The sequence below is a fragment of the Citrus sinensis genome, chromosome 2, assembly GCF_022201045.2.
Source record: "Citrus sinensis cultivar Valencia sweet orange chromosome 2, DVS_A1.0, whole genome shotgun sequence".
NCBI classification, from domain to species: domain Eukaryota; kingdom Viridiplantae; phylum Streptophyta; class Magnoliopsida; order Sapindales; family Rutaceae; genus Citrus; species Citrus sinensis.
Window position 1 is genome coordinate 30,455,620 of NC_068557.1, and position 25,295 is coordinate 30,480,914.

The window sequence follows — 25,295 nt, forward strand, 5'->3', positions numbered from 1 at the left end:
TGAAACTTATATACTACTCAAATTTTATGCCCAAATAAAATATATAATAAATCAAACATTTAACGGATCAAAAATTTTACAAATTATAACAATTATATAATAAAACCAAGCATGACTATCCATAATAATGAATATCAAAGAATTCGCACAAAGCTTATTGAAAGCCTAAAACATTTAGCAACTAAGCAAACCCAATTCCAGAAATATTCCAACAACCCATTATAATAAAATTCAAAATCAAAATAGGGACCCAACAATTAAAAATTAATTTTAATAGCTAGAACCTAATAACTGAAATAAACTTACACCATAATTTATATTTTGATTAAGAGACAAAATGAATTGTGCCTTAAATTGAAATCCAACATTTTAGAAATTAAAAGGGTATTTGTTTCCTCTAATTTTTGGGTAAGGAATTTATTATTGGTGACTGGAATGGAGAAAAGAAAACTCGTTGTTTATTTTTCTGAATGGAAGAAACCCTATTGTTGAAATGGGGTTTAATAACAAAAATAAATAACAATTAGAGAATGTGGTTTACACTAATAAGTTTTAAGTAAGGGTATTTTTATCATTGATGGAGGTGTTAAAGGAATTTTATAATTTTTTTAAATATGTTAACGAGGTTAATAAAGAAAATTGGTGTTAAGAGGTGTTTAGAGGGGTGCCAATAGTCTCACTCTTTGCATTTAGTGTGCGTTTAGTCTAGTTTATCTAATGGTTAAAAATAATTATTTATTTTTATAAGATATTTTAAAAAAAATTTATGTTGTTTAGTTATAATTTGAGTAGAGCAAACAAAATTTTAAATTTTTTTGTTTTTGAAAGTAGAGGCTATAGAGTTTTTTTTTTTTTAAAAAAAAAAAGAGTTAAATTCTCTAAAATACTATTTATTTATTTTACAATTTTATTTAATTTTTTATAATGTAACTTTAAAAACCTTATATGTTATGTTAATTTTTTATTTTTTAATAAAAGTTCTCATTGAAAATCAAGCAATAAAAATATTTGTGGTAAAGACTATGCTTAAGTAAGCTTTATTTATTTTGTTTAATACAACTTAAGTAAGCTTTATTTGAAAAATTATATTGAATACAATCTTATTAAGCTTTGGTTATAATTGTAAATGAGCAAATTTTAATATAAAGAAGGGACCAGCAATGACTTGACATGACAAGAACTTCATAATTTATAATAATTATTGTCACTTTTAATTAATTTATTTTTTCTGTATATCACATCTAATTTTCATTGGCTAGAATAAATGAAAAATACTGTTATTCAATTTATGAATATAATTGAGAAAAAAAATTGACGACAAAAAGTAGAGAAAACGTGATAAAATTGTTTGTCACTTGTGGTTACTTTCTAATTTTAGTTAATATATGATAAATGATCAAATAATAACATACAAAATTTCATAATGATCAATTATTGTTTGGGATCCAACTATGAATAATAGAATCACGTTCCAAGTACGAATAATTGAAAGGGTATTTTTTATTTTTTAGGGACTTCCTTGAAGTTTGGTATATTAACAATCTAATAAAAAGTATTCACGTAATTATAGGGACCCTTAACATTAATATAAAAATACATATGGCGTTTGTATAAAATGACAAATATGTAAATGTTGATTTAAAACTTAAACAAAATCAAAATTCAAATAAAACATGCTTCTTCGATGTCTGTGAAATGGGGACTTTTTTTTTTTTTTGATTACACGAGACTATTACTCAGATTACAACTCATATACATGAGACTATAACTGATATTTACAAATCAAACTAGTACTGGGACCAACTTACATAATTGCTAATGGAGCTCTGCCCAGATTTTGACCCTCACAAATATTCGAGGGATGTCTACTCCTCACTCATGGGTAAGGAAGAAGACTACCTTCACTCAAATTAATTGAGGAAGAAAATACCCCCACAATACTTTTGTGGGGGTTCGAACTGCTGCCCTCCAAGTTGGAGGGCAGCAGCCCCGGCCACTCGGGCTGAGCCGAGTGGTTTGTGAAATGGGGACTTGAACACACTATTACTCACTCGGCCACAGTCATCATCCAGCAAACAAAAGAAAATGAGTTTTTTTCACAAAGTGTACTCCTCTTTGTAAACTCAGCTTACACTTGAACAAAACCCACTGTCATTTTCATCCTTGAAGAAGAAGCGTTTGCAACTCATAAATAATTTCTGAAATCATTGATTTATGTTCATCCACTGTACAAGATGACATCATGCGATAGTCCAAAACTTTCCACGAAGCAAGTATTGCCAGCGTCTAGCATCTGCCATGACTGGAATTAGATCTCAAAAGAGGTCAGTTTTTTAAAACACAGCTTGCATGCTTGAATCAGTGGCTTACAAGATATTGTTGTTATTTTATTGATTAAAAATAGCAACAGATCTGTTTTAATTAATGAATATGTTGCTGGATGTTGTTTCTCTTTCGGGTTGTCAGTGTTAAGTTGAAAAAAAAAATTGCTGGGTAATGACTAATAAGAACTATTGCCTAATGATTTAAGAGCTTTGTAAGTATTAGATGTAGTTCATCAAAGATGGGTTTCGGTTTGCTTAATTATAATGTGATGATCTTTCAAAGAAGGTAATCACATGTATTTGCTAAATAATATGGACTGTAATCACATGTAAGTTAGGTATATTGTTTTACATACAATTTTTCCTCCCATGTGAGATGTTCTCTGTATTTTTGTCCAAGGGTTCTATTTGTTATGCAAACTAGAAAATGATGGATGTAGTAGGACTATGAACTTGGCATGTTATGAACTCTGAAAATTACCCTTTTTCCAAATTCAAAAAGTATTGACTTGTCATTTACCCTGTTTGATTCTAAGTTTCAAACAAGTGTGCCTCAATCTTAAGTTTAATTAGATGTCTGTATATAAGAGATAATTGTTTGTTGTATTTCTTATTTCAAATTAAGCTTCAATCTATCTGCATGCAACATTTCAGAAGAAGAATAAGCAGCTACAGCAAGTCCATTAATTTAGGTGTTTCGAGTTTGACCAAGAGATGCTCTAGATTTAGGTTTGATGCACCAACAAAATTCAAATATATCAATTATAGAGCAAGACTTTCGGGACCTGAAACCCAATTGAATATTTTCTTGATTTGCGTTTAAAATATAGATGGAGTAAAGATCGATATCAGAAGGTTTTTTATGGTTGGTGCCAACACCTGTACTATCAAGTTTACAATGTGAAAATCATTCCTTTTGATAGAAATGGCTCTTGTGGCATGTATTAGTCATGAACTATTTAGTAATTAAAAAAATCACAACAATAATATGCATGTAGGATGCAGGCAGTAGTGCCCAACATATTATTTCAATTTTTTATTATTATTATGCAATGTCAATTTTTTATTATTAAGCAAATTCAAAATTTTTTTATCCAATGGAGATTTGTATCATCCAAAGTAATTTGTGATTTGACAGGAATTATATTACCCATCAGTTCATCATGTAAATAAAGAAATATTTTGGTAAGAAGGGTATTTGTGAATTTTCTAACAGTCAATTTAACGGAATACTAACGTCAGGAGATGTTTTTGTAATTACGTAAATACTTTTTATCAAACTATCAATACACTAATCCTCAGGAAAGGTCCTTAAAAATTACCCATAATTGAAATATGGGACTCAACTACCTTACAACAGTTGCAAGGTACCACTTGATTTTATTGTTTTGTGGTTTCAATTATTGGTCACTGGATTCAATGAAAGGTCCTTAAAAATTACCCATAATTGAAATATGGGACTCAACTACCTTACAACAGTTGCAAGGTACCACTTGATTTTATTGTTTTGTGGTTTCAATTATTGGTCACTGGATTCAATGAAAAGGTAGATTTAAGGGTAGAGATCTATTTATTTGAATATTAACATTATGCTTCTTGTTATTTCTCAAAAACGCAAAAGAGCTACAGAATTAAAACTTTTAGCACATACGTCCAAATTGTTTAAAATTTTATGTTGTTTAATTAGTAGCGAGTCTTAAAAAATAAATTTTAAATAAAATATTATATATTTTATTAAAAATTAATTTTTAATATCATTTATTTATTAAAAAATATTAATTAAATATTATTTATTCTCATTTTATTTAATATTATTTATTTACAGGCTTATTGTTGTATTTAATCTTTCAAAAAATTAAAAAAATTTAAATAAAATAAAATAATCAGTAGCGAGCATTAAAAAATAAATATAATTTTTAATATTAATTATTTTTATTGTATTTACTACTATTTATAGTATTTGTTTTTGTTTTATTTAATGTTATTTAGTTATAGACTTATTATTATATTCATTCTTTAAAAAACTAAATAATATTAAATAAAATAAATAATCAGTTGTGAGTCTTAAAAAATATAATTTTTAATTAATATTTTTTATTTTATTCAAAAGGATAAAATTTTAATATTATTTATTAGATTTTATTTAACGTTATATAGTCATAGACTTATTATTATATTTATTATTCCATGAAACTAAATAATTTTTAATAAAATGAAATAATTAGTAATGAGTCTCAAAAAATTAATATTATTTTTAATAATTTTTATTTTATTTTATTTAGTCATAGCTTATTATTATATTTTTTTCAAAATTAAATAATATTAAATAAAATAGAATAAGCAATTGTGAGTCCTAAAAAATAAATATTATTTATTTTATTTAAAAGAATAAAATTTTAATATTATTTATTTTATTTAAAAGAATAAAATTTTAATATTATTTATTTTATTTAAAAGAATAAAATTTTAATATTATTAATTTTATTTAAAAGAATAAATTTTTAATTTTTTATTTTATTAAAAATTGTATTTAATATTATCTAATCATAGGATTATTGTTATATTTATTCTATTAGAAAGTTAAATGATATTAAATGAAATAAAATTGCATTTTAGCAAATCACCAGCCAAAGCACATAAACTTATAAATAAATTATAAATAAATAATAAATAATATTAAATAAAATAAAATTATATTTTAAAAAATCACTTGCCAAAATACATAATGTTATAAATAAACTGTAAATAAAAAGAAAGGTAAGGGGTTAATGAAATTGACATCATAAAAGACAAAATGGGTGGTACCTTGCAACTGTTGCAAGGTAGCTGGGACCTGAAATATGGGGGAATTATATGTCAAAATTTTAAATGCTCTTTTTTTTTTTTCAGTTTTCAAAATGAGAGGAACTAGTAACTACAGTGAAATAAAAAAAATGGGAGTACGGAGTAGGGACACTTTAACGGACCTGTCTATGGTACAGATTCTGTAACAAACATCTCCCGTCATCCCACCATCCGATTTTCTATTGTTTAGTTTCTCACTCCATATCCAACCACATCCAACGGCTGATGCTGCAGTCTGTACCTTACAGATTCTGTAAGCTAGTCGAGTCCCACTTTAACTGGTTAGACCCCATTTATGAATTATTACAAATTATGTAAGAAGTATAAATCCTAAATTAAATATATTTGTTATCCTAAATTAAATACATACTTGTTATAAATCCTAAATTACAGACATTTCTTTCACTTTTTTTTTTAACCAGGCGTGAGCAACTAAGAAGATTAAATTAATAAGTAAAAAACTGTTTTTATTTTTATTTTTTCCATAGAAGTGATTGTTTTGTAAGAGAAAATTTTTATATCGGGGGTAAATGAGAAAGAAAATAGAAAGCTTGGGATCTGATGAAGAATGATTTTATTTGAGGTTAAATTTGTCGTTAAAAAGCTGTTATAAGTAAAGAAAATAGTAATAATAGACATTTTAATTTTTTTATTTAAAATTTTATTCTAAATAATATGTTAAATAGTTGATTATTTTTTTATAAGATGTAAGTAAATTAATCATATTATCTCGTTAATTAATTAATGAATATCACATTATTTGAGATAATTTTTTAAGATAAAATGTATAAAAAACTGAAATGTGTATAAACGATTTAAAATGTATATTATTATTTTTATCAAAATTAAAGATCCAGATATTATTACTTGGCCCGGTGATGGACCTACGGGCAATAACATACGTATAGAAAACTGAAAATACAGTAATATTCAATATTTCATATTGATATCTAATTCCTTGGACTTTCAAAAACCTCCAAAAACCCTAACTCTTCCCCCTCCATCACCACCAGAATCAGATGGCACACATTCACGTTCACACTCTCTTTTCTCCCACCTTTTGCATCCCCAGATCACCCCTCACAAGTTCAAGAAATCACTTCGCTGCCCTTTCCTGCACTTCTCCTAAAACGACAGCGTCTCTGTCCTCAGAACAGGACGTTTTGCAAGCCGTGGTGGAGTCCGATGGAAAGACACTTCCATGTGTCAGAACCTACGAGAACGACTTGGTTCGGCTCAGCCTCTTCGGAGCCGTCGGCTTCGACCAGGCTCTGACCGCCGCTGCTGCGGATGGAGGTCAAGCCGCTAACGAACATGTTGTTTCTGGCATTCCCGCGATGGTCGTTGAAACCGTTTTCCCGGGTCCCTCAGGAGAGCGAGCCACTATCTCCACCCGATTGGTCAGTTTTTTTAAAAAAAATTATTATTTTGAAGGCATTCTGTTTTAATTTAAAAATAACACATTAGGGTATAATTGATGAGAGTAAATAAACTAATGTCGATGTTAAAGAGCTCATGCGATTAACAAGAATTTTGTGTTTAGATGTTAAGATTGAGAGTTCTAAATTGGAATGTTGTTTGTAGTTTTTGCCTGCTAGCAAAGTTAAAGAGAAAGCCTTTAAGCTCAGAAAATCTCTCAGTAAAGATGTTCTGAATGGCTCTTCATCTAGGAACATACTTGCCATGACATTCAGACAAGTAGTTATGCATCAACTTTGGAGCTTTGAACTGGTTTTGTTCAGACCTGGAACAGAGAGAAATATGGAGGATCTTGGAAACCAAAGAGAGGTTAGACGTCTGCATCACTATGCTGTCGTCATGTAATATGTCTATCCTGCAGGTGCCATTTGATACTGATAGCTTCAGTTCTCTTATTCATTTGGTATCCGCAGGTTCCAGCTTCTTTCGCCCTCACTTCTTCTGATGAACGTGTTATCTCTGTGCTTGCTGAGGTTGTTTGCCTGTCTGCACTTCAAAGTACCGAAAGTCATTTCCTGGATAATTCCTTGAGGAAGACTTCAAGTTATTTCTTCCGTTGGTTTCAGAAGCCCAAAAGGATTACATCAAAAGATTCTTCTGTTGTTGTATATAAACTGTTCGAAGATGAGATAGTTGAAAATGCCAAGACTTTGCTAGAAACTTTTAATTCGACGAAAGAAAGTATTAAACCTGTAAAAATGAGGTCAAAGCACCTTTGGTGGACACCATCAGCTCACTCTAAGCTGGAAAAGATTGGTGGCCGTGAGTTTAGTATTTGGACAAGTGAGAATGTTCCTGCTTACAGGCTCGAAATTGATGTTAGTCGATATAATGATGTAAAGCTTGAAGGTTGGAGAAAATCTGCTGAGAATAGGTGGGAAATTCTTCTGACCCACTCCCAAATGGTATCTCACTCTCCTTTTTGTCTTCTGGCATTTAGTGGTACCATGTTTCAGTGGGATTATAATTAGGAAGGTAATCTATGTGATGGTAAATCTCCCAAGCATCCTTCCTCTGCATGTCAACTAAAAAGTAGGGACATAGGAAAACTAGTCTTTTGCCATAGTTGGTGAGTGTGATAAACCCTTGTTTATTGATTTGCACTGATGAAGAGTGATTATCATGTATATTTATTTTATGTGCCATTGAATTTAAGAAAATATATTCTCTATCCTTATTTTAGTTTTCTAAATTTTTAGGTTGGTTTGGCTGATATATTAGACATGTACTATGAAGATATTTTTTCACTGCCGAATAAACAGCTGTCATGCGGTGTAGTCACAAATTACACCAATTTGCCCAGTAAAAAGGTACTAAAATCTATACCAATTGTCTATTTTATTTTTTCTGTTGGTTTAATGCTAAGCCTGGATTTCATGTAACTCTTAACTTATGTACAACATTCTTGGCCCTGTGCATATATTTGGATGTAATTTTGAAACATGAAAATAATTGGTTTACAAATGATATACACTCAAGTTAGGAGCATTTCATCGTGGGAAGATGAGGCTAATCTGATCATGATAACTTTTAGAAAATTTTGATATTAAATTTGAGTGGGAGGAACTAATGGAGTTGGTGCCATTTTAATAGTATTGTTAAGAGTAACGTACTTTTTGATTTACTCATGAAAAATTTTATTATTTAATTATTTTCATGTTATGCTTTCCTGTAGTATTTACAATTATATGGGGAGGTTTGGGACTTGTGGTTTGTCAAGGATCTCATCGGGAAGAACTTGTTATAATCTTTTACTGTGGAGTTTGCATATGATAATGATTCTGTTTACTTGAGTTGGTTCATTCCAGACTTATTGCTTTGTTGTGTTCACAGAGGGACTCTTCCTTTTTGAAAATTCTATCTGTCACTCTTGCAAGTGGAATTTTTCTCGTCGCCATCAGTGCTCTCGGTCAACGCTCTTCACCTCATTTACACAAGGGGGAAAAGTTTTCTGGAGAACTTAGGTCTCTGGCTTCATCTGAGATTTGGAACGCGTTACGTCAGCCTGTAGATGCTGTAAAGGTGTGCATGGACAGAAAGCATTTTTAACTATCCAGTCCTTTAGTATTCTAATTTTTTCAAATAAATTGGCATCCTGTGACACAGATTATTGGTTCTCTTGCTCATATCCAGGCAACATTGAGGTTTATGCTTGTCGCAAAAAGTTCTTATTACTTCACTCGTTTGTTTCATGCTTTACTCTACTTTCTGGTTTCTTCATTTTTGAAAGAAAAATTAAACTTGAACTTAATTTGGATAGCTGGAAGAAATGTGTGTCTCAATTATCAAAAGGATTAAGGACACTTTTGATTGGCCTGGTGACATAATGACTGAAATGAGTATTGGTGCTTGGATTGGGGAAATTCCCAATTACTTGAAATTATCTCATGAAGATGATTCCACTAGCGAGGGAAACTTGACTGCTGCTTTGGAGAAAATTGATCCAGACATCAAATCATCCATGCAGGATATTGCTAGTTATCAGGTACAAGTTTAGGCAACTTATATTTACTTTATTTCTCTATGTTTCTATCATATTAAACACATATAAAAGTGATTTACTGCTTTAACTTAAACCAGGCCCTGATCCTTCTTGAACTAATGTTATCTATCTGCTGCTTAGATAATATTACATTTAAGCTCCCATGATGTGCACTGGTGACATTCTCTTAAATCCATAATTGGCAGTTTTTGGGGGTGATCAAATGAAGTGTGGAAATGTGATAGTTTTTGGTTTGTTCAAGCTCCGATTGCATCAAGAACCCTATTGCAATCATATGTTTTGGTCATCATGTGTAACTATCTTATGTTTTGCCTGATTGCCATTTGGTTGGTATTAGGTGGTTCTGTCAACTGAGGGAAAAATAGTTGGGTTCCAACCAACAAGCCGAGTTGGTGTTAATCATTGGGCTGCCAGTCCCTTAGCAAAGGAAATGTATGGTGGGAGAAAGCTTTCCCCTGGTAAGATTATTATTGGTTGTATTTTCTTTTGGTGTTTCTAGGTTACGATTTGCTGCTATTGACCACTGAACATTCTTGGCTTGTTGCAAGCAGGTTTAATTGAACCTAGCCTCAAGATCCACCTTCCAAATGAGGTAGTTTTGATTGAGTTGTTGATGTCAGTAAACCCTGATTCATGTTTTGCATTGGCAAGGCCAATTCAATGATAGTTACAATGGCAGCGCGGAAGACAAGGTTTGTGGGTCTTGATAGCAGAGTTCTGGTGCAAGTAAATATGGGCGCCTGTTTTACATTAACTGTGCAGGTTCAATGTTCCTTTAAGAGACCGGTCAACAAGGCAAGAGGATGACATCCTTCAAGGGCAGTCTGACACTGACAATTATAAATTTAGATTACTAAACTAGGAAATCTGACCGAAAATATTCATAGTGAATTTTCATGCCTGGTTAGTTTTTTTCTGTCTGCTTGCCCTGTAGCTGGATCCTGTGAACCATCAGGATTGGATGTGCTGAGTAATGGTAACATTCCTTTGTTACAAAGCTATCAAATTGATCGTCAAATTTTTCCCTGAACCACAGAGTTGACTATATATATATATATATATATATATATATATATATATATATATATATATATATATATATATATATATAACAGATACATGTTATTAAGAGAGTTTTTTTTTTTTGGGTGGGAATTGGTGGGAGGTTGATTTTGGATTGAAACTCGGTTATATTTATGAATAGATTAGCTAGAGGATGCAGAGTTGAGAGTACCATCCAATGTAGTAAAGGTTTTTTTGTTTTGTTTGTTTGTTTTTTTTTTTTTTTCCCCAACCGTAAATTCGGCTGGCAGATGGAAAGATTATAAAAGTGGTTGTCCACTCTAGGTAGATTTTTGCTACAGTCGTATATGGGCCTGGGCCCTTAGGAAATCGATCTGTTACAACGGAAAATTTGCCATTTCGAAGTGCAATTGAACTGAATGTTTCCTAAAATATCTAAAATGGAATAGAAGAAGATTATGCGACATGAAGTCTGGTTCAAGGATATGAAAATACAAGAATATTGTTGACAAACGATAGTAGTTAAAACACTGGATTAACTTGCATTTTCTGTGCCTAGAGAGTTGGCAGTTCAAGAATTCACAAAACGAATCGATGCAACAACTGATCTAACTTTTCTTGATAAATACACGAATTGATTATAAAACGAGAATCATAATATCTCTATTGAATTGGTAAACATCATCGCGCAAAACATTTTCTTTTCCACATCAGAATGGGTAGTGAAACCTTTCACATAGCTATGTATCCATGGTTTGCGATGGGACATCTTACCCCATTTCTTCATATTGCCAACAAGCTTGCAGAAAGAGGCCACAGAATCTCGTTTCTGTTACCAGCAAAAGCAATAACGAAATTTGAGCCTTCAAATCTTCACAGGGATCTCATTACGTTCATTCCGGTGTCTGTTCCTCGTGTTGATGGCCTTCCTCCTAGGGCTGAAACAACAAATGATGTCCCTTTCCCTTTGCATCCTCTTCTAATGACAGCCATGGATTTAACTGAGCCTGCCATCGAATCAGTTCTTCGTCGCCTCAAACCCGATTTTGTCTTCTTTGATTTCACTCACTGGTTGCCTCCGTTGGCACGCAAGTTCGGCATCAAGTCCGTACTTTATTGCATTATTAGTCCCGCGACAATTGGCTATTTGTTAAGCCCGGAAAGGAAACTGAGGGAGAGAACTTTGACAGACAATGATTTGTTGCGACCTCCTCAAGGTTTCCCTACTTCAAAGATTAGGTTACGTGCCCATGAAGCTAGAGGATTAGCTGCTGCAACTGTGAAAGAGTTTGGTGGTGGCCTTTCATTCGCAAAACGAAACCTACTGTCTTTGAGCGAATGTGATGCAATAGGATTCAAAACATGCAGAGAGATTGAAGGGCCTTATTGTGATTACATTGGGAGCCAATTTGGAAAGCCAGTGATTTTGTCTGGGCCAGCATTGCCAGAGTCTCCTCGTTTTGCTTTAGAAGAAAGATGGGAAACGTTGTTGGGTAGCTTTAAATCAAAGAGTTTGATATTCTGTGCATTTGGAAGTGAATGTGTCCTTAACAAGGAACAGTTTCAAGAACTGGTTCTGGGTTTTGAGCTTTCGGGTTTGCCATTTTTGGTTGCCTTGAAACCACCAGTGGGACATGATACCATAGAGTCAGCATTGCCCGAAGGGTTTGAAGAAAGAGTGAAAGGAAGAGGATTTATTCATGGTGGTTGGGTTCAGCAACAGTTGATCTTGAAACATCCCTCTGTTGGGTGTTTTGTGACTCACTGTGGATCAGGATCATTATCAGAGGCTATGGTCAATGAGTGCCAATTAGTGCTGCTCCCCAATGTTGGTGACCAAATTATAAATGCAAGATTGATGGGCGAAGAGCTCAAAGTTGGAGTGGAAGTTGAGAAAGGAGATGAAGACGGATTATTTACAAGAGACGGTGTATGCAGAGCTGTCAAGGCTGTGATTGATGACGACCATAGTGAAGTGGGCAAAGAGATTAAGGAAAATCATGCTAAATGGGGGGAGTTTCTTGAGAAGTGAACGGCTTGAAAATTCTTACCTTGATGGTTTTGTTCAGAAGTTGCATGGCCTTTTGAACTGAAGTCATCATTTCCATCATTATATAAAAAAATTCTTAGTTGCTTTGGTGCCTCTCTCAACTCTCATTACCAGCACCCCGGAGTTTCCCCTCATTTACGTATATACAACGATTAAAGAACGAAGATTCTTTCGTTGTGTCTTAGCTTACTCCCTTTCAAGGATTAATCTTTTTATTTTTTTAATACTAATATATTAGAACCAAAACTCTATTTATATATTTATAATCAGATAATTATTAAAACTAACTCAAATATATTTTATTATAAAAAATTAATTTTTTAACCGACTTGATATTATTTGATAATAAATGTTCAACATTCAAGTTTTTTTTTTTTTTTTGCCCTTTCAATACCATTGATCAATACAGAATAACATGATATATGTACAAAAATTCACACGACTCTATTAACCGAACACGTTTTCATATGTATATTGGTTTTCATAGTCGATCCCCTTCCACCGGGCTCTGAAAGATGGAAAGAAAAATTTTGAATCGACTACTTTTTCCTGTCATTTAAATGTGGCATTTAATTTAGTTTTAAAGAAAAATGATTTAGTTCATTTATCATTGCTCTTTCTTAATATTTGGCATACTAAAAATGTAAACTAAAAGAGGTTATGTTAGAAATTTACAAACTATGAGTCACAGAAAGCTAATAAAATCTATATGATGCAAACATAAGACTAAGAAAATCGACCAGGGTCTCCTTTTCTTTCGTGGGGGGGTGTTTGGTCTGGGCTTTCGTGCCTACGAATGCATGACCAGTGCTCAGTGAAGCCTTCACGAAGATGATGATGAACAGAATTACATTAAGATATAGCTTCATTTCGGTGGTTAAGTTCAGATAGGTCCGCAGCGGTATGAAGATGGATACAATGGGAAAGAAATTAACATCTGCAATCGTATTTAATTAAACCCATTAGCATGAAGGGCCGAGAAAACCTGATGGAAATCAGTAAGTAATGTGCGATGGAAATGCTAATGGGTGTTAGGAAATTGGTGGGTGAAGCAGGACCGCAGCTAAAGTAAAATTGGTAGAAACAATAAAGAACAAGCACAATAAAGGACACCAGAAATTACGTGGTTCGGCTTTTAGCCTACATTTACGGGCGAAGATAGAAGGAAATATTTTACTAGTGAAAATGAGTTACAAGTATTGTAGTATTTTAGCTCACTTTCCAAAAACCCCAATACACCCAAACTCTCTCAATCACTGTAACAAGAGCTTATAAATGCAAGCTCTTAAACTCTCTCTCAACTCCCTAAATTGCTCTCTGAATGGAATGATTAAGCTCTTCATTTGCACTTATATTTATAGCAAAATGATGGCCAAGAAAGTCAAAGCCGTGGGTATCAAAACTTCTTCAAAACCGTGTTCATCAAAGTTTGGTGGGTGAAAACCGTGTTCAATTTTCAAAGCCATGTGCCACCATTATTTGTTTATGCAAAGCTTCTAGATGCAGCTTCTAGATGCAGCCGATTGACATTCTCCCACTTGGAGATTTGATTGAGAATCGATCAATCTCCACACCATCCTTTCTGCTTCGCCATAGTCATGTTGCTTACGTTGCTGCTAGACCACAAGAGGATCTACTCCAGACAAACTTATCAGTATTTATCGGCTTGGTCAAAACATCTGCTAGGTTCTCTTTGGTATGGATTTTCTGTAAATCCACACTTCCATCTTCCACTACTTCTCGAACGAAGTGATACTGAACTCCTATGTGCTTTGTCCTGGAATGAAATGCTGGATTCCTTGCAATGTGCAAGGCACTCTGACTGTCACAAAACATAGAAATTTTCTCTTATCCATGCCCGAGCTCCTCCAATAACCTTTGTATCCAAATAGCTTCCTTGCAAGCTTGTGTAGCTGCCATGTACTCTGCTTCTGTTGTAGATAAAGCCACAACGGTTTGCAGTTTGGAAACCCAGCTTACAGCTGCTCCCGCAAGTGTAAACACATAACCAGTAGTGGATTTCCTTTTATTAAGATCTCCTGCAAAATCTGAATCCACATAGCCCCTGACAGTAAACTCTGATCCTCCATAACATAATGCAACATCTGAGGTTCCTCTTATGTATCTCAAAATCCTCTTCACAGCTATCCAATGCTCTTCACCAGGATTCGCCATGTATCGACTAACTGCTCCCACTGCTTGTGCAATGTCCGGTCTAGTACATATCATAGCGAACATCAAACTTCCCACTGCTGATGCATACGGTACTCGAGACATCTCCTTCCTCTCTGCTTCATTACTAGGACACATACTTGAGGATAATTTGAAATTAACAGGAAGTGGGGTAGAAGTTGACTTACAATCTTGCATGTTGAAGCGTCGCAAGATTTTCTTCAAGTAATTCTTCTGCGAAAGCCAAATCTTCCTGTTATTTCTGTCTCGGTGAATTTGCATCCCTAGAATCTTGTTTGCTGGTCCCAAGTCCTTCATTTCAAACTCCCTAGCTAACTGCGCCTTCAATTCTTGGATTCGATCTTTGTTGGGACCTGCTATCAACATGTCATCCACATACAACAGCAAAATAATGAAATCATTATCTTCAAAACTCTTGTAATATGCACAATGGTCTGAACTGAGTCTGTTGTATCCAAGGCTCATGATGAAGGAATCAAATCTCTTATACTAACACCTCGGCGCCTGTTTGAGACCGTATAGAGATTTGTTCAACCTGCAAACCAAGTTCTCCTTTCCTGTTTCTGCAAAACCTTCTGGTTGGAGCATATATATTTCTTCTTCAAGTTCTCCATGAAGAAATGCAGTTTTAACATCTAACTGCTCTAGATGTAGGTCAAATGTAGCACACATTGCCAAGACTATTCTGACTGTTGTGAGTCGAACCACCGGAGAAAATATCTCGTTGAAGTCAATACCTTCTTTCTGAGCATATCCTTTCACTACCAGTCTCGCACGATACCGCTCCACTTGGTCATTGCCATCACGTTTGATCTTGTAGACCCATTTGTTTCCAATGGCTTTTCTTCCACGTGGTAGTGGTACACGTTCCCATGTCTTGTTCTTGTATAGAGCTTCAATTTCTTCCTGCATTGCTGTCATCCACAAAGCAACATCTGAATTGTTTAAAGCTTCATGGAAAGTTGAAGGCTCTCCATCCTCTGTTAGAAGACAGTATGCAACGTTGATCTCTGTGACATACTCCGAGTGCCACGTTGGCGGTCGTCTCTCACGAGTTGACCGACGAACTTCTGGAGCCTCGGACTCGACTGGTTCTTGTTCCTCGTGCTCTGGTGCTGCTTCAGAAGAATCTGAATCTTCTGGATTATTTTCCATATATACCGGTATAGTCTCTGACTTTTCTTTTACACTACTATCATCTTCATCTCTCATTTGCAGTTGATCTTCTATAAAGATAACATCTCTGCTGATGACGATCTTGTGGGTAGTGGGGTCCCACAGACGATACCCCTTTTCTCCATCAGCATACCCCAAGAAGATACATCTTCTAGATTTTGGATCCAACTTTGTTCTTTCTTGGGCATTGTACATCACGTACACAGGACATCCAAATGCATGTAGGTAAGAATAATCAGCTGGCTTTCCAGTCCACATCTCCATCGCTGTCTTCAGCCCAATTGTTGTAGATGGCGACCGATTTACTATATAACAAGCAGTTTTGGCTGCTTCTGCCCAGAATAAATTGGGTAGACCAGCAGTCTTCAACATAGCTCTTATTCTTTCTGTAAGAGTTCTGTTCATCCGCTCCGCCACACCATTTTGTTGAGGAGTGTATGCCACCGTGAACTGCCTCTGAATACCTTCTTGCTTACAGAAAGCAAAAAACTCGCTGTCTGTATACTCTCCACCATTATCCGTCCTCAAGCACTTGATCTTTTTACCAGATTCAAGTTCCACCCGCGCTTTGTATTCTTTAAACACAGGAAATACATCTGACTTTTTCTTAATTGGATACACCCAACATCTTCTAGAATAATCATCAATGAAAGTCACCATGTACTTTGCACCTCCCATGGATATATCCGGTGATTCCCAAACATCAGAATGAATCAAGTCTAGAATGCATTTACTTCTAGCAATAGATCTACTGAATTTTAATCTATGCTGCTTACTTGTAACACAATGCTCGCAAAGTGGTAAACTTACCGATTTGAGCCCCGGAAGTAATTTTCGCTCAGAGAGAATCTTCAAGCCTTGTTCTGACATGTGGCCAAGTTTGAGATGCCACATCATCGTTGATTCTTCTTCATTTGACGCGACACACGCATCAGCCTCCTGTAATGTTTCTCCTCTAAGCATGAATAGATTAGCACCGATCTTTTCTGCCTTCATCAATACAAGCGCGCCTTTAACGATCTTCATAATTCCATTCTCCACATGAGTTTTGTACCCATGACTATCCATTTGTCCCAAAGACAATAGATTTTTCTTCAGGCCGTTGACATGTCGTACCTCCCCAATTGTGCGAATTGTACCATCAAACATTTTTATTTTGATAGTACCAATACCAGCGATCTCCAAGGCATGATCATCTCCCATATATACAGATCCTCCTGAGATAGGTTCACATGTATGGAACCATTCTCTCCGAGAAGTCATGTACCAGGTAGCTCCTGAGTCTATAAGCCAGACATCAGATAGTCATTTTCTGCCTTCTGAAACAGTTGTTGCCTCGCTGTAGAGTATTTCGCCATCATCTGAGGTACTTGCTACACACCCCTGAGCATTTGATGACTCAGGTTCTTTGCCCTCTCTTCTCTTCTGATTACTCCAACACTCTTTCTTAACGTGCCATTTCTTGCCACAGTTGTAGCATTTAACATTCTTCTTACTTCTGGATTTTGATCTACCATGATTTTGACTCCCACTGGGGCCACGTTCCGTTGATCTCCCTCTCGTCACTGATAGCGCCTCCGCTTGCTGCGAACTTGCTTGTCTGTTTTCCTTATTTTTCCGCCTGCTCTCCTCATTTAATACGGAGGCTGCAACATCGTCAAAAACTAGACTGTCCACTGGATTGTTGTTCGTCAGGTTGATGATGAGTTGATCATACGAATCTGGTAGACTTTGAAGTAGAAGCTCTGCACGTTCATTTTCCTCTATATTATGACCCAACGTTGTGAGTTGTGAAAATAGAGTCTTCAAGTTGTTGATGTGATCAGTCACCATTGTAGATTCCTCCATTCGAAAAGTATAGAGTTTCCTTTTCAAGAAGATTTTGTTGTGTAGTGATTTGGTCTCGTACAATTTTGTGAGAGTATCCCATATTTTCTTCGCCGTATTTTTCTCTGCCACACTGGATAATACTCCATCAGCAAGTGCCAAGTGTAAATCAGAAATGGCGTTACCATCTATCTCGTTCCATTTGTCATCAGTTATCTCCATTGGCCTTTCTCCAATTGCTGCCAAGCAATTATTTTTCCTCAATACAGCTTTCATCTTCATTTTCCACAACGAAAAATTATTTCCGTTAAATTTCTCAATTTCATACTTTGCTGCCATTTTGTTGATAAACACTGCACACAAGCTAGTATACTACCTTGAATAGTTGTGAGTATGTGTGAGAATGCACACCAGGAAAGTTCCCAAGAAAGACTGGAGGGGTCACAATGGTCCCACTTAAAACCCAGACTCCTTAAGCTCTTATCGCCTTTGTGCCAGAACTTTCCTAGACATGTACAAAACCACACAGTTGCTTTACTCACACCACTATTCCCTGCTTTGCACCGCAAAATTCTTGGATCGCTTCCACCGTTTCACGTGAATAGTACCGTATACATGAACAATACCGTATACGTGGACAATACCGTATACGTGAATAGTATCGTATACGTGAATAGTATTGTATACGTGAATAGTACCCCTTACGTGAACAGTACCCAACTCCAAAAAATACAACAAATAGCTCTGATACCACTGTTAGGAAATTGTTGGGTGAAGCAGACACGCAGCTAAAGTAAAATTGGTAGAAAAATAAAGAACAAGCACAAAAGAGGACACCAGAAATTACGTGGTTCGGCTTTTAGCCTACATCCACGGGCGAAGACAAAAAGAAATATTTTACTAGTGAAAAGGAGTTACAAGTATTGTAGTATTTTAGCTCACTTCCCAAAAATCCCAATACACCCAAACTCTCTCAATCACTGTAACAAGAGCTTATAAATGCAAGCTCTTAAACTCTCTCTCAACTCCCTAAATTGCTCTCTGAATGGAATGATTAAGCTCTTCATTTGCACTTGTATTTATAGCAAAATGATGGCCAAGAAAGTCAAAGCCGTGGGTATCAAAACTTCTTCAAAACCGTGTTCATCAAAGCTTGGTGGGTGAAAACCGTGTTCCATCTTCAAAGCCATGTGCCACCATTCTTTGTTTATGTAAAGCTTCTAGATGCAGCTTCTAGATGCAGCCGATATTGACAATGGGAAACAAGATTATAAATACCAATCACATTATTATTATTGAGACCATCCTACGCAAAACTTTCTTTTCAGTTAGCTGTTAAATCACACCTTTTGTATCTAATAAACATCCCAAATAAATTTAATAATGATGTCAGGCTTAGAAGTTGTATATATACAATGCAAACAGTGTGATCCTAACATTACTCTTGATAAATACATTGGTTAAATCTTGGGTGCAGTGTTGCTTATTTGTAAATAATTAATTAATTTCAAGTGAGATTAAAGTTGAACACACATATACAGTACATATATTTTAAACCTTAACTATAATCACAGTTCACAAGAGAGATGCTATAATGGAAGACAAGAAACTTCACACAGCCATGTATCCATGGTTCGCCACGGGCCATCTGACCTCATATCTCCATATCTCCAACAAACTTGCAGAAAGAGGCCACAAGATCTCATTTATCTTACCAACAAACACACAGACAAAATTTGAGCCCTTTAATCTTCACAAACATCTCATTACTTTCACAAATAATGAAATCAATTCCAGACCGTTCATCAATCTAAAACCAACAATTATTTTCTTTGATCTACATTAAAGATAACAAGAGATTGCGTGGAGAATGTTTTGACACGTGCGTGCTTTCTCGCTGGCTGGTGCAATTATTGTGAAGAGTTCTGATATTTGCAAACATCATTTTCCTTACATATACAGTACATATATTTTAAACCTGAACTATAATCACAGTTCACAAGAGAGATGCTATAATGGAAGACAAGAAACTTCACATAGCCATGTATCCATGGTTCGCCATGGGCCATCTGACCTCATATCTCCATATTTCCAACAAACTTGCAGAAAGAGGCCACAAGATCTCATTTATCTTACCAACGAACACACATACAAAATTTGAGCCCTTTAATCTTCACAAACATCTCGTTACTTTCATTCCAATCACCGTCCCTTGTGTTGATGGTCTTCCTTCCGGAACCGAAACAACAACAGATGTTCCTTTCCCATTGCATCCGCTCCTCATGACTGCCATGGATCTGACTGAGCCCGCCATTGAAGCTATTGTTCGTGACATAAAACCCAACATTGTCTTCTTTGATTTCACTTACTGGCTTCCTTCATTGGCTCGTAAGCTAGGCATTAAGTCCATCGCTTTTGTCACCATTAGTCCTGCCACCGTTGGCTATCTGTTGAGCCCGGAAAGAAAGCTTCGTGATAAAGTCTTGACAGAAGCTGACTTGTTGCAGCCTCCGCAAGGTTTCCCTCCTTCAAAGATCAAGTTACGTGCCCATGAAGCTAGAGGACTAGCTGCTGCAACTGTTAAAGACTTTGGTGGCCTTTCGTTCATGGAGCGATTATTACTCTGTTTAACCGAGTGTGATGCGATTGGTTTCAAAACGTGCAGGGAGATTGAAGGTGCTTATTGTGATTACGTTGAGAGCCAGTTCGAAAAGCGAGTGATTTTGGCAGGGCCAGTGTTGCCGGAGCCTCCTGCTTCTGTTTTAGAAGAGGAGTTCGAAATGTTGTTCAGCAGCTTTAAAGCGAAAAGCTTAATATTCTGTGCACTTGGGAGTGAATGTGTTCTCAAGAAGGACCAGTTCCAAGAACTGATCTTAGGTTTTGAGCTTACAGGTCTCCCCTTTTTCGCTGCCCTGAAACCACCGACGGGACATGATACAATAGAGTCAGCACTCCCTGAAGGATTCGAAGACAGAGTCAAAGGAAGAGGATTTGTTCATGGAGGTTGGGTTCAGCAACAGTTGATCTTGAAACATCCCTCTGTTGGGTGTTTTGTGACCCACTGTGGATCAGGATCACTGTCAGAGGCTATGGTCAATGAGTGCCAATTAGTGCTGCTCCCAAATGTTGGTGACCAAATTATAAATTCAAGACTGATGGGTGAAGATCTGAAAGTTGGAGTGGAAGTTGAGAGAGGCGATGAAGATGGATTATTTACAAGAGATGGTGTATGCAAGGCTGTGAAGGCTGTGATGGATGATGATAGTGAAGTGGGCAAGGATGCAAGGCAAAATCATGCTGAACTGAGAGAGTTCTTAATCAGCCCAGGGCTTGAGAATTCTTATGTTGATGGTTTTGTTCAGGAATTGCATAGCCTGGCTGATCTCATGTGATTTCAGTTTAAAGAAATTTTTTAGCAAGTTGGTGCCTTCTCCTTAGCCTATAGTGCGGTCATCTTTGTTAAATGCCTAGCTATTCATACCACATTAATAAAAGTTTGTTAACAGAATCATGTTCCAAATAATTTCTTCTTGTATTTAATGTTCTTATGTTTAACATTACCTTAACGGTTCTTGCTTTTCACATATATACAATATCAGTATTGTCATATATTTTCGATAACAACAACATCACAATATCAAGGGCGTGAGCCTATAGGGGCTTTTTTTTCCTTCCCACATAACATGTGGAATAGAGGTAAATTTCTTCTCAAATCTTGTTAGTTGAAGTAAATTTTTTAACTATACTTGATAGATCTTTGTATTGTATCATAAGACTATGTTTGGAAAGTATGATTGAATTAAATTACTTTTTAAAATTAAAATGGACCAGCTTTTCTTTTGATAACATAATATCTATTAACACTATGTTAAATTTAATTTAATGTAACTAAAATAAGTATTTTGTAATAATTAGTGGTTTTAAATAATTTTATTTGGCTCACTACCTTATTTTGAATCCTCAAAGAGAAAAGAATTAAAATGTTGATTTGACTTTGTCCACCCTTCTACCTTTTAAATTTAACCCAAAAAAATGGGTCACCCAGTGATGTTGTGATTAAAATCATGACATCAACATCATAATTAAACATGAATTGTGTGAATTAAACATAAAACTTATAAGTTTATATTAAGTAAAAAATAAAACATAAATTATGGTGTGATGACATATGTGAATTTTTATTAAGGATAAAGCTTATTCTCAAAAGCGGATTCGAGAAATTATTATTTTCATGCGTTTTCAAAGCTGTTTGTAAGAAAAATAATTTTACTTTGGCTTGATCCACATGAAGAAAAATAATTTTGCTTAATTAACATGTGTAATAAACAAATACCATGATAGAAAATAAAAAAAATTATGGTTAAACTAGGATGAACATAAAATCTATGGTTAAACTAATTCAATAAAACTGATTCCAATTGTTCCCAATATAATTTTTTTTCAATTGATAAATGATTTTTTCTTTGCTTAATTAAAGTAAATGAATAAATTTTTTTGTTTAATTAAAGTTTAATATTGATTTACAAGTTTTATATTATTTTTACAAGTTTGTATTTTGTTTGCAATTTTAAAATACTAACTTGTCATTCTTATATTAATTTACTTATTTTACCTTTTATTTACTAGTTTTAAGTGTAATTTACAAAATTTATGTTTATTATGCCACCAATATTAATAATTTTAATCACTGCATGATAGAATTTTCTCAAAGAAAAAAAAAATCTCAATGGTATAATAAATTTTGCGTTATATTACTAATTATTAGAATTTAATATTTTTATTAATAGATAATTGAATAATTTTTTTCGTTTACTATTTAGTACTATTCTAAACAAATTTTGAACTTATTTTTTGTATTTTATTTATTTATGTAAAATATTAATTTGAATAAAAATTAAAATTTAGATCAATTTGCTACTCCATAACAAAATATAATCTTGGGATTGACATTTTTTAATCCATAGAATTAGTCTAATCCTACCCTATTGTAGCAATAGACACATATTGTAGGTGGTTATACTTGGAACCTAAACTACGTGATTGTCCTTAATTATAAGTTTTGAGAAAGTATAGGAAGAAATCGATATTATTCGAGAAATTTTAGAATATATAAAAAATAATACAACTAATAAATATATATATGACGTATATATTTAGATTTAAATAATATTTAGTTTGTCAAAATAAATATATGTGTCATAGCATGATACGACTGATACGATACGTTCGGATGTGTCCTAGAGTTTCTCATCTTGTCCGCATCATTAGTCATTACGTGATTAGCCCATTTAAGAACCAGTTGATCTATCCCGCGACACGTGTAGGTTCAAGATCACCCCCTTACATACAAGTTCTAATACAGAAGAAATCCCTCAAACCACAGCCAATAGGGTTTTACTTATGCTAACTGGATTCTGCTTGGATTCGAATCCATTGGTGGTTCTGATATAAGAATACGAGCCCGCTCTTGACCATCACGCTGTCAAAAAGGCGAACAAATATTAGGATTCATCAAAATTCATTTTCTGTTATTTTTTTTTTAATTTGTTGGTGTTAATATTACGATGGGGAGAGGCAAATTCAAGGGTAAGCCCACCGGTCAACGTCAATTCTCCACTCCTGAAGATATTCGTAAGCTCCCCTGCTTCTAAATTTCCTTTTAATTGAACTCATTTTTCAAGTTAATGTTATTTTGATTCTCTGTGAAAATAGGAACTTTTAAGAATATGAAATTGCAGCTGATTATGAGTTAATTTTTTAATGTGAGAAATTGCTTTATCTATGCCCTCTTGCGTTGATGAAATTGCCGATTTTAAGTGTGTCTGTTTAATGTGTGTGTAGATTTCTGGGTTTTTTTTTTTTTTTTTGAGTTAATGATTTTTAGCTTAATGGCTGACTTTCACTTTACGCATTATCTAACTTCAGAATTGTTATTTTATTTTATTTTATTTTTGTACTGTGGTTGCAGTTGCTGGAACTTCTAGACGTCCTCGCACTTTTAAACGGGTGGGTCTCTCTTCTGATTGCTGATTATATTGAACTGCTAATTGAGTTTTTGTAAAGAATTTTTTAAATTATATTTAATTTAAATGGTATTAGGAACAAGCTGAACACGTAGAGGAAGTGTCTGAAGATGAAGCAGCTGGAGAAGAATCTGGAGAGGAGTCGGGAGAAGAATTGGAGGAGAAATCGGAAGTTATTGGACTTCTTTTTTACCTATATGATTTGGGTTGTTTTATATTAATGAGTCTTATAATTGAACTTACTTTTTTGGACAATGATGTTAGCAGAGGCGGAAAGGAACTCAAGGTTTGATTGAGATTAATAATCCTAATTTGGTCAAGGCGAAGAATTTGAAAGCTAAGGATGTTGATGTAAGATTCATAGGTTCTACTTGAGGAGATGTATTTATTAAAATTGTACTTTTTCCATTCATCTAAGCTGTTTTTTTTTTTTTTTTAATCTTTTGCAGTTTGGGAAAACAACTGAACTTTCAAGGCGTGAAAGGTCTGTAAATTCACCTTTTATTTCATCCTTAAGGGTACCTTTCTTATGTAGTGTTACACGGTCATTTCGGAAACAAGATAGTATCCTCTCTAGGATAGAGCAAATAGGAGAAGAATGCACCCAAGTTGAAAATAACATCTTTTCCTAGACTCTTTCATGTAAAGCAGTCTTTACTTTTCTTCAATTTTTTTATTTTTGTGTCTACAGAGAGGAACTAGAGAAGCAGCGAGCTCATGAGCGTTACATGCAGCTGCAAGAACAAGGGAAAACCGAAAAGGCAAGGCTAGATTTAGGTGAGTGATTGGCTTTAGTACTTCTCATGTTTTATTGAGTTTTACAATATGCAATAGTTGGATGAGCTAGGAAATGGGATAATGATTGATGCTGACTTTACATATGTGCAAAGATTTTGTAACTCGCATGGTGTTTTGGACTTGTACCAAGTTTCCTGTTTTGCCAGTACCGTCTAATTGTTAACTTGAACATCTTGTCATGACAAGCAAAGTTCTTTGTTCACAACTGGATGGATTTGTATCTCTGCCTGTTTTTTCAGACACTCCTCTTGCCAGCCCAACTCCCTCTCCTCCCTCCCACTATCCTCTTTACTTGGATTTAATGCTCACTGGTGAATGACAAGCACTATGAGACTGGCCCTATGATTACTACCAATCGTTACTATGAGACTAGCGACAAGACCCCTGCTATTTGTGTCCTCCTTTTGCTTCACATGGAATGGTTTCGGTTGATTGATCTTGTATGTTGTTTTGATTCTGCCATCTAATATTTTGAGATATTGTGACTTATTTGTTGGATGGTGCAGAACGTTTAGCCCTTATACGTCAACAAAGGGCCGAAGCTGCTAAAAAGCGAGAAGAAGAAAAGGCTGGTAATGTTCTGCGATCATCATTCACTGGTTTTCATGTGTTTGAAGATATGTATTTTTCCAACTGATAAATATATATTCACTTGTTTCAGCCAAAGAGCAGAAGAAAGCGGAAGCACGCAAATGATTTTCCTGCAAAATATCAAATGAAGAAAGTTTACGCTGCTTGTAGTGCAAGAAATGTTATTTTCATCTACAGATTTTTATTTTTTTTTGGGTAGTTGATTTATAAACATGACATAATTGATTAAGCTATTGCTCTTGTTTAAAATAATATTTCAATTGTTTTAGCGAAGCTTTTAATTTGTGATTTTACTTATTCCTGTCTGCTGTCACTGTGTATCGATAGTATTTTTGAGGTGAAATTTGTCCCAAGTACAGGCCAAACTCTCTATTTTTTTGGAAAAAAATAAACCAAAATATTCTATATGTAGGTAGAGTGTTGCCTTTTAAAATGCTGCACGAATATTGAAAATTTGACCCTTT

The 25,295-nt window shown here is 34.6% G+C and overlaps 4 protein-coding genes across 8 annotated transcripts; all 4 read left to right on the top strand.

Moving 5' to 3' along the window:
* Window positions 1-6,094: 6,094 nt before the first annotated feature.
* LOC102627895 (uncharacterized) lies at window positions 6,095-10,180 on the top strand. 4 transcript variants are annotated; one of them, XM_006467642.4, is made up of 9 exons: window positions 6,097-6,568; window positions 6,753-6,956; window positions 7,061-7,552; window positions 7,847-7,957; window positions 8,481-8,669; window positions 8,754-8,780; window positions 8,908-9,132; window positions 9,488-9,608; window positions 9,702-10,180. In XM_006467642.4, the coding sequence occupies exons 1-9, from the start codon at window positions 6,188-6,190 to the stop codon at window positions 9,812-9,814; spliced, it is 1,863 nt and encodes a 620-aa protein (XP_006467705.1). In that variant the 5' UTR covers window positions 6,097-6,187; the 3' UTR covers window positions 9,815-10,180. The 4 variants fall into 4 exon arrangements, with proteins under 4 accessions (XP_024951096.1, XP_006467705.1, XP_006467706.1 ...); XM_006467644.3 differs by having other exon boundaries at window positions 6,422-6,568; window positions 6,839-6,956; XM_006467643.4 differs by lacking the exon at window positions 8,754-8,780.
* An 80-nt stretch (window positions 10,181-10,260) lies between these two features.
* LOC102622417 (cyanidin 3-O-galactoside 2''-O-xylosyltransferase FGGT1-like) lies at window positions 10,261-12,721 on the top strand. Its single transcript, XM_015526993.3, has one exon. It carries the CDS (start codon window positions 10,889-10,891, stop codon window positions 12,203-12,205), a length of 1,317 nt encoding a protein of 438 aa, XP_015382479.1. The 5' UTR covers window positions 10,261-10,888; the 3' UTR covers window positions 12,206-12,721.
* Window positions 12,722-19,434: 6,713 nt separating this feature from the next.
* On the top strand, window positions 19,435-20,811 carry LOC102627603 (anthocyanidin 3-O-glucoside 2''-O-glucosyltransferase-like). Its single transcript, NM_001315497.1, has one exon. It carries the CDS (start codon window positions 19,435-19,437, stop codon window positions 20,809-20,811), a length of 1,377 nt encoding a protein of 458 aa, NP_001302426.1.
* Window positions 20,812-22,820: 2,009 nt separating this feature from the next.
* LOC102627109 (uncharacterized) lies at window positions 22,821-25,128 on the top strand. Of its 2 annotated transcripts, none has more exons than XM_006467639.4 (8): window positions 22,821-23,050; window positions 23,388-23,425; window positions 23,519-23,614; window positions 23,707-23,793; window positions 23,892-23,926; window positions 24,134-24,219; window positions 24,747-24,812; window positions 24,902-25,128. In XM_006467639.4, exons 1-8 carry the CDS (start codon window positions 22,984-22,986, stop codon window positions 24,934-24,936), a joined length of 510 nt encoding a protein of 169 aa, XP_006467702.1. In that variant the 5' UTR covers window positions 22,821-22,983; the 3' UTR covers window positions 24,937-25,128. The 2 variants fall into 2 exon arrangements, with proteins under 2 accessions (XP_006467702.1, XP_006467703.1); XM_006467640.4 differs by having other exon boundaries at window positions 22,827-23,050; window positions 23,710-23,793.
* Window positions 25,129-25,295: the final 167 nt, after the last annotated feature.